This window comes from Charadrius vociferus, unplaced genomic scaffold, assembly GCF_000708025.1.
Source record: "Charadrius vociferus isolate BGI_N301 unplaced genomic scaffold, ASM70802v2 scaffold65, whole genome shotgun sequence".
NCBI lineage: Eukaryota > Metazoa > Chordata > Aves > Charadriiformes > Charadriidae > Charadrius > Charadrius vociferus.
Window position 1 is genome coordinate 5651410 of NW_009649293.1, and position 10029 is coordinate 5661438.

The window sequence follows — 10029 nt, forward strand, 5'->3', positions numbered from 1 at the left end:
GACACAAGCTCTTTGCTTGAGTTATTTGAAGTAAATTGTTTATGGAAATTATTCTTTTAGGATTTTTTTTTTTTCTTCATGATGAAGCTGTTGCCATCTATGATGTTGCCTGGCTTTACAGTGAAGAGGAACAAGGAAAGCAGCAAATACAGCAATTGAGAGCGTATTTACTGGGCATTTTCAGTTGTTAAACAACACTTGTGTGTACCCCTATTGCCTCCCCTTGTTGTAGAATGAATGATAAACAAGAAAGCATCCTGAATAAAACTAAACTTCAGTTCCTTTATTATTGGAGTCAAAGTTTAGAATGATTTATTGCAATAGTAAACTTGTTTTATAAAACTTAAATCTTGCACACATGGCAAAGTAGTGACTGATTTCTGTGCATATGCTCTAGTGCTGCACCTTACATGTATTCTTCATTAATGCCTTATTTGTTCTATTCCCCCTCCCCATCTGGTTGAACACTTCTTGTTTGGAACAGGCAATTTGTAGCCAATGCTGAGGACTAAATGTGCTTATGTCAGAATTCTGCATTTCCTCATTCCTTACTTAAAAAAAAAAAAAAAAAAAAAAAACCAAAAAAAACAACCAACCAAACCCCCAACCAACCCCCCCCCCCCAAAAAAAACCACCAAAAAAACCCCAACCCTAGATCCACTCTTCACAATGGCACTACCAGGCTGTAAAAGAATCATCTCCTCTCCAAGAAATGTTTTCTCTTATTCACTGTTCCTGCTGTCTCCTTCTAAATTTCACTCTTGCTTAGTTGCAGCATGCAATTAATGAGTGCATGATAATGTAAAGAAGAGTCAAGTGCCAATTGCATCAAGTCAATTCTCATTAATAGAGAATTAACTTGCTTTGTATAGTCTTATCTCTAAAAGCCTTATTATTTTGTGCCAAAAATGGGAGAAGTTGACTATGTTAGGATTTTGGAATCAAAACAAAGATATGAAAAGAAAAAATAATGTTTACCCAACTTAGGTGGTTTAACATAAATCAAGAAAACTTCGTTTAATCTGTGCTGTGGCTCCCAATAAGGCCAGATTAATTTTTGTTGCAAACACATTGAGCAGTGCTGCTACAACTAGTAGGGGCTTGTGGAGCATGGAGGCAGCCACCGAGTTCCGTGTGCCTCCCAATGCTGGGAGAAGGAGCAGGTTTAGACCCTCTTTCCCAGCCTGGCCCTATTCCCTGGAGGTGACCACCTTTTCCTAAGGAGATACGAATGCAAGAGGAAAAATGGAGAGAAGTAATTTCAGGACGCAGAGAAATCAAGACCCTACAGTGGCTTGGTTAGGGTAGCCTGTGCAGGGGCAGTTGTGTCTTAAAACTGAGGGTCTGCCTCATTCCTTGCTGGCTTCGACCAGAGCGACTTTGCAAAGGAGGTGGCCCATCAGGTTCAATTCTTATTGCTGTCCTGATAGCACACCTTCTTCCCATGGCACACCTCACCCACTCCCTGTTTTCAAGTGGTGTAGGTTGGTGTTTTTTCACCCTCCTCCTAGTGCTGGCAGAGGTACAGGGAGCTGCACTTCTAGACTTTCCTAGGTCTGGCTTGTCCTGGCAGCCCGCTCCTACGTACTTCTCTGTGGCCAGGTGCAAAGCAATAAAAAGGAGAAAAAACAAAGGTGAGGTATGCACAGAAAGAAAAGGTCCAAGAGACTAGGTTGAAAAACTAGAGGGAAAAGGAAAAACACATAGGTGAGGAATGTGAAAAGAAGAGGAACAAAGCTAGGTTGGACTCAGCAGGTAGATTTCAAAATAGAGGTTTCCAACGAAAAAGCAGAAAATTACTTGAAAGGAAGTGCAGCCAAAGGCATTGTTCACCAAACCTGTTACTAAAACAAATTTCAGTTTTATGTCAGAAAAGGAAGATGATTAGAGTTGGCTGGCTGAAGAGGAACAGCAAACATTTGTGCTTCCCATGGCTTTCTTACTGCTTACAGCTTATGTGATTAACGGTTACGCAGCTCATACTATTTATAAAATACTATCTTATTCCCTGAAACCTAAACTAACAAAACATAACATCACCTTGTTAGGAGCAATGGATCTTTGGAAATTACACTATGTTTGTAAAGTGCCTTTTTAAGTATTGAACAACACTTTTGCTAAGAAAGTGCTTCTGAAGGCGAGAAGAAAAAGAGCAAAGAGTTGCTGAAACATTTAAAGTTTGGATTTCCGGAGGGTTTCTCATTTGTTTGCTTGTTTTGTTGCCTAGAAACTGACCTAAATAAAAGACTCCATGTAGATGGTGTGTTCTCTGGTAGAGGCTCTCTAATGGAGAAGGGCTGTTTAATTGATACAAGCAGCAACATAAAGCGTGCACGAAGAGCAAAAGCCCAACAGGCCCTTGAGGCAGCAAGTCAGCTGGGTAAGACAGAGACCTTTCTGTTCTAGCTTTAGTGTAAGCAGATAAGCTGTTGTTCATCTTTCATTTTGCCAGCTGTTTTGAATACTGTGGATAAATACTTTTATTTATACTTTAACCTTAATCCGTCCAGACAGACATCCATAGCATTTATAGGTATGGTGAACTCATAAACATAGGTAGTCAGATATCTCGACACATAGCCAATGTGCCCTCTCCCACCATGTTCTGTGGAGTATCTGAATTTCAGTTATACGAGCTAGGTGGAATGGAGATAGGAATAGCACCAGTAACCGGCCACAGCCAGAAAGACAGAGGACCAGCAAGATATTGGGGTGCCATTGTAAACCCCAAGGATCCTTAAAGAACACATCACAAATGGGTAGATTTCATGTATAGAATCTGTGATTATTCAGCAGCAAGTGATGAAGTCACATAGCATAAATCCAGCCTCTGCCTGCAGCTCACTGGATATTAATATAGCATTGACTGCCCAAAACACTTTTGCTTGAGAGGATACTAATCTTTTTTATTTTGTTTTTAGAGGACTGGTGTCATATATCACTGTTAACAGCTACTGTACAGAATAGCTAAAAAACTTTTCTTCTTTTTATTATCAATAAATTTTGTACCTGGCAGTTTAGTATTGTACATTCGGTACAGAATGAATACTTCAAACACACAAGATTTTCTTACTCATAACTGGATGAAAATAGTGCAGCTCTATTTTGTAGATTTTCATGCCTACTTTATGTCTTTTCTTGTACAACTTCAGGGACGACAAACTTTGGAAAAAAAAAAAAAAGATCCCAAACTAGCAATCTCTGTGTTCAGACTCTTAGGCCGAAGTCTAAACTGAATGCTTTACAATTGTCTCATGAATAGAAATGACCTGATTTCAAGAAATGCTGAATGTCCTCAGTTCTCAGTGACCTCAAGAGCACCTCTAACACCTGAGACTCATGCTCTTTTTTTTGGTTTTGAAGCCTAAATACAGATTTATAACCCTAGTTATTAGAAATCCAGATTTCAGAATTTGGCCTGGAAAATAGCCCACCTAATTTTTTTATTCATTGATTTCTTCTTCATCATCTTCAAACGCTTCCTCTCCATCATTTGCTGTTGCTTCTTGGTATTGCTGATACTCTGAAACCAGATCATTCATGTTGCTTTCTGCTTCTGTAAATTCCATTTCATCCATTCCTTCTCCTGTGAACCAGTGGAGGAAGGCCTTTCTCCTGAACATGGCCGAAAACTGCTCTGAGATCCTTTTGAAGAGCTCTTGAATAGCAGTACTATTGCCAATGAACGTGGAAGCCATCTTGAGGCCACGAGGAGGTATGTCACACACAGCCACCTTAACATTGTTTGGGATCCACTCCACAAAGTAACTGCTGTTCTTGTTCTGGATGGCCAGCATCTGCTCATCAACCTCCTTCATGGACATGGGACCACGGAAGACGGTAGCCACTGTCAAATATCGCCCATGTCTTGGGTCACAGGCTGCCATCATATTTTTGGCATCAAACATCTGCTGGGTGAGCTCTGGAACAGTGAGTGCTCGGTATTGTTGGCTGCCTCGGGCTGTCAAAGGAGCAAAGCCTGGCATGAAAAAGTGAAGGCGCGGAAAAGGAACCATATTTACTGCCAGCTTCCGGAGGTCAGCATTTAGTTGGCCTGGAAAACGCAGGGATGTAGTTACACCACTCATGGTAGCAGAAACCAAGTGGTTTAAATCGCCATATGTTGGAGTGGTGAGCTTCAGGGTGCGGAAGCAAATGTCATACAAAGCTTCGTTGTCAATGCAATAGGTTTCATCTGTATTTTCAACCAGTTGGTGGACCGAGAGTGTAGCATTATAAGGCTCCACCACTGTGTCAGAAACCTTTGGAGAGGGCATGACACTAAAGGTATTCATTATCCTGTCCGGATATTCCTCTCGTATCTTGCTGATGAGTAGGGTTCCCATGCCAGACCCTGTCCCTCCTCCCAGGGAATGAGTGAGCTGAAATCCTTGCAAGCAATCGCAGTGTTCGCACTCTTTTCTTACTACATCAAGTACAGAGTCAACTAACTCTGCCCCTTCTGTATAGTGTCCTTTAGCCCAGTTGTTTCCTGCACCAGTTTGTCCTAAAATAACACACAAAAGGGAAAGAAAATATACAAAATTATTGGTAACGTTTGGTATTTGCATGCCAAATGGATTCACATTTGTAACAAAAGTTGCTATAAATCTGTCAGGTAGATAACCGTACTCTTCAGTTTTGCCTACAAATGTCTTTGGAAGTATCAACAGAAACTTTTTGTATAGTCTCCTTTCACCTCAAATCTCTGGTAGTTTTCATGTATGCCTTTTGGTGGTTTCTTTTTTTTTTTTTCTTTTTTGGTATTTAACCTTCTATAAATGCAAAGATGGCCTTGACTCCTTGTTTTGAAAGCTTTCACACTCCCAATACTGCTTATTCCATAAACACAAGATGACTGTTTAATATTAAAATACTTTCTGTTTATAAGGATCATGATGCATACAAAGCTAAATCACAGATACACATTTCTAAATGAAAGGTTCTTGGACTGTTCCTGTGAGACACTGAGGCATTGTTGTCATTCAAGGATAAGGCTGGCCTTCAGAAGTCCTATTTAACTTGTCATATAAAGAACTAATGTTTTTTTTAATTCATGGTTACCTAGCCTGAATGAAAATATTGATCAACAGAAGGTTCAAGAATGTTATTTCAAAAACTTGGAAGTTATTAAGCACATTTTATCTTTTACTAGTCTCCCTACAAACTCACTGTTCTTCGGGATCTGCAAAGCAACTTGCAGAATTGGGTCACTGATGCTTCACAAGCCCCTTATTTTCTCCCCAAGGCTTCCATTTTCCTTTTATGTGACACTGAATTTATTAAGATGGACAATCTGAATCCTTTGCTATGTCACTATTTTGTTATTACTTAGATAAGAAGGAGCATTAAACGGGAGACCAGTTTTTTAATACTCCCATTCCTCACAGTGACTACTACATACATACATTGTGCTGCTGAACTCACTTAGTGGTAACTCTCATGAGTGGTATTCAGAAAGAGCAATAGTTTCAGAATTAGGTATAGGGCTGTCAGCTTCTGCGCTGTTCTCCATGACCTTCCCCTTCCTTCCTATTACCATGTCTCCTTTCAATTCCCAGTGCACTGTGGTGGTGCCAAACATATCAATCAGGAAAACTGCTTGCTGGGATATTGTTTAAATATGATGCACTTCATTTTCACTGCATAAATGCTTTGTTTCCTCATGATGTATTTTGTTAGTTAATGCATTGTTCTATATGTAGCTATATTTTTCTTTCTTTGAACCTAGGGAACTCAGCACTTCCTGTCCAGCTGGGCAAAACACAGCGTAATATCCTTCCACAATTAAATATGCTTGTAACCATCTGCAGACTGCTTGAGCAGATCCCCTACTGCAGACAGGGGAGCACATCAGGCTGCACTTTAACAAGCAGACATCACTCTGACATGTAGAAGGATCCTAACAAAGCCAAATTCTGAGTTTAGGACTTTATTTTGCAGATTGCCCCTTGTGTAAACATGGTATTGTCCTTCTTCAGTAGGCAGTGAGATAAGGAGAGAATGGAGAATAGGACAGAATGGAAAATAGGAACAAAGAACAAGGTAAGAGGAGAATGGGAATTACTCTCACAAATGTGGAAAAGATATTTTCATGGGGAAAAAAAGAAGAAATCCATAGAGGCTGATTTTACTTGCTTTTGATTAGTTCACAGACTAAGTTCGGAGGTAAAACGTCTAATACAAAGGTGGACATGTCTTCCTTTGGACCCTCCACTGTGCTAGATTCCCTCAGTCTTAATTTAAATCACACAAACTCCCAGATGCCACCTGTCTCTATTGCACTAATAAGACCTTTGTATTTAAACTGCTGAGTGTAACTGTAGCAGCGGCTGCCTACACCAAGACCAATGGCTTTCCTCCAGTCCACAACTCTCAGCTGCTCCTCTGGTGACGCTGCACTTTGTCCTGCAGTCAGCCATCTGCCTAGGGTCTCCAACATTTTCATTTGAAATTTACTGCTGTGCACACGTATATGCCTAGTAATCTGATACTTCCAAACCGACTGGCTCTATCAAACTTGTAAAACCACCACCACCACACAGAACATGTACAATAAGCCATGGAAGCTCCAGGCTTCTTACCCAAGACAATACAGTACAGTCCAGAGGTGCCATCGCTCTGACAAGGCTGCCACACAGCTGGAAATCTTGATCATGATTCTGTGAAACCCCACTGGATGCCCTCCACTTATCAGGTACCTACCAGACCTCTGAAAATTTTACACAACCACAAAAAATTATCAAATTCCACCAGGACTAAATCTGGTGGAAAATGAGGCAGAAAATGAGCCTGTGTCCACAAAAATCAGGACTTCGCAGATCTTTTGCCAATCCTGGAAACTCTGCGTTGTATGCAGCCCATCTCTAGCATTCTGCCTCTTCTCACTGTGTATTCACTGAGATCTAAAGGAAGTCTGGAGTGTGTGATCATGTACTCAACATACGTGAATGAAATCCTGATTCACAGTCCCCAGTTGCTTGCTATGGAGACATGGGCACATGCAAGTACATACAAAGACAGGGAGAAAACATCTCCATCAGAACAAGCCCTAACAGCCTGGGGTACAGCGAGTATGGAACTGCCAGCTTCTGCCACAAAATCCTTTGCGGGCCCAGGCCAGATTTTTAAAAGAGAAAACAAAACGCTTTGTTGGCTTTTGACACAGAAGATCATTACTTCAGCACTCAGGCAGCCATTCTGCATTATTCAGCAGGTTGGGAGGACAGTGCCTGATGCTGGCAGGGGCCTCTGTCACATACAAGTTGATCACATGCTGTTGGTTCATTGTTAGCTTGGCAGGAAGGGAGTACAGTGAACTGGACTATTGTTAAAGACACTCTGAATTGATTTTGCTCTGGTTTACTGGTGGTATGCCAAACTGTAAAGCTCCAGGTCAGGTATTTCCATAGGTCAGGTGAATTCACTTTCAGAGGTCTTCTGCGGTCCATGAAGGAGAAAGGGAGTGAAAGGAGAAACCTGAATATAGAATCATACTTCATAAAGCTATGTCTGTGGCTTTTCTTCCCAAGCTTACTTCTACATGTTGTAACTTAAAATTCTTTTGAAAGAGACCTTTAACATCTCTGCCATGGAGTATACAGGAGAACAATAGGGATAGCATTAAAAGTTTTCAGTCAAAGGCTTAAAGTGTCTTTGTATGGCTTCTTACTCCCCACCTCAACAGCAACAACCCAGATTTAAGTTTGTTTTATACCACCCAAACAATGTTTATCTTTTCTCTGTCTGTCCCTGGCATTGTTCCTTCCTTATGTTAACACAATATACCAAACTAAGTTGCAACATAAGCTTGCCTTGGCAGGAGGAAATGTGTTTTGTGGCTAGTGCAGATTTGGAAACCAAAAGGACAGGAGAGTTCTCATGGTAGCTTTCATTCAGGCTTCCTGTTTCAACAAGTGGATCACTTAACTTTCACACACTGTTCCTCCTTTAGTGCAAAGGTACCGATAATGCTTCTGTACTTCATAAGGATGCTATGAAATTTAATCCTGATAATAACCATTTTTAAGCTTAGATGGAAAGTACTACATAAGTCCAAAGTAAAACAGTCAAGGCCAAAACAACGCCCTGCAAGAGCACTGCAAAACCAGAAGTTCCCCACATGCTCTTAGACTGTTCCTCATTAGGTTGAAAAATAACCCAGTAACTGGCTATATATGACAGCGTTTTCCATATTGCAGTTGTTCGTCCTCCACTGTTTACGGATCTGTACGGATCTGCTGAAAAAGTTGAATTACACAGCCTATAAACAGTTTCATGCTGAAGCATTTAATGTGAATTCAAGTAAAGAGTAGTCCGTTTGGTTTGTGGTTGAGGTCTTTTTTCTCTCTCTCCATTTTCTGCAGAATTTCCATGCGCTTTTTTGTAAAGAAGCAGTCTCAGGATTTCTCTGCAGTTCATATATATGGAAAGCAAAGGTACTTTATCTGAATACTATAGGAAACTTTCATTAGCTTCCTAACTGAAGGAATAATTAACAGAAGAATGACTTTTTCAGTTAACAGGATCTTTTAGCTGACTTACAAATAACTGGAATTGTATTGTTAAGCTATTAGGAATTCTCAGTACTAATGATCACTTTGGAATAGGCAGCTTAAATGCATTTTGACCATTCAACTTGCTAATCAAGCACCTGTTGGATAGTTTTCTTTTTTAAAAAGTGACGTCCACATACCAAAGATGAAATTATCGGGCCGAAAGAGCTGACCAAAAGGACCAGATCGCACACTATCCATGGTTCCCGGCTCCAAGTCCACTAAGACTGCTCTTGGTACGAATTTCTGGGCTACAATAAAAAGTAAGTATGCCCTTAGTGTTCTGAAATAAGCCAACACAGTCATAGCTCTCAATACACAAATAACCTTGTCATATTATTAGTCAAATACAGATTGCACATATATAAGTATTTCCTATACAGGAAGTCATGGTGGTGAGAAAAGCCAGCACCATAGGGAACAAATCAATTCTGCTTAAAAAACAGACCTGACTTTTTTGGGTCCTACAGGTGGTAAGCTCTTTTTTAGCAATAGATACGAGGGAGGGAAGTTTCTGATTAGAAAAAAAAATAATAGTTGACATGTTATTTATAAGAAAGTAGATCATGTTTCCTGTGAATAATGGGGTGAGTGAAGGGTTTATGTTCAAATGATCCTAACACATCTCACAAGCTTTTGTGCTTGAACGATTCACCTCCACTGAAAGACCTACTTGGTGTAGGTGGCAAATAGTAACAGATTAGCACATCTACCACAAAACAAAGAATCTATATCCAGTTGAAAATGTTCAAGGAAACTCAGGTAAATAATATGAATTAACCTGAGCTGGACAAAAGATGAAACATTTGCACTTACAGGTTCATGTCAACAGACCAAAGGACTCATGATCCCTATTTTACACCGCTAATACCCTACCACACCGGACTGACTCAGAGGATTTGGGCACCTTTGGCATCTTATTAATGAATCACCATTGAATTCTTCATTACCTGTGGCCCAACCCTCTCTGTCATGAAATGAGACACACTGCTACAGATGCAGGCTCATATAACCAGTGGTTTAATTTGGGGCAATTGATAAGACACATCTGATGAAATAATCATGTTAGAAGAGAAAATGCGTAGCATAGTGTTAAATAATAAACAAACCTCCACCTCCAGACCCTAAGGACAGCCCCTTGTGCCATTTCTCTCTGTCTGGGGAAGTAACACCCAGTTATCAGTTTATAAGAAAGTAGATAAGCTGTCCTGTGTATAATGGGGTGAGTTGGGATCAGCTGAGGGGCTGATGGCACGCGAGGAGCATGACCAGATGTGTAATACGGCTTCACAGACCCGTTCACTCCCAGATTTCTGTGCCCCTGCCCACGGAGTCCTCTTTCCCGCACCCCTCCCAATCCCACACTTACACGATGATTCATTATAGTAGACATTGATCCTTTCCAGCTGCAGCGCTGAGTCACCGACATAGCCTCCGGCTGGGTCAATGCCATGCTCATCACTTATCACTTCCC

General features: G+C 40.7%; 1 protein-coding gene across 1 annotated transcript; it reads right to left on the reverse strand.

Annotated features, from left to right (window-relative positions):
* Window positions 1-2892: 2892 nt before the first annotated feature.
* TUBB6 (tubulin, beta 6 class V) lies at window positions 2893-10029 on the reverse strand. The gene is made up of 3 exons (XM_009889064.1): window positions 9925-10029; window positions 8696-8806; window positions 2893-4507 (listed from the first exon to the last, which is right to left on the reverse strand). The coding sequence occupies exons 2-3, from the start codon at window positions 8754-8756 to the stop codon at window positions 3444-3446; spliced, it is 1125 nt and encodes a 374-aa protein (XP_009887366.1). The 5' UTR covers window positions 8757-8806; window positions 9925-10029; the 3' UTR covers window positions 2893-3443.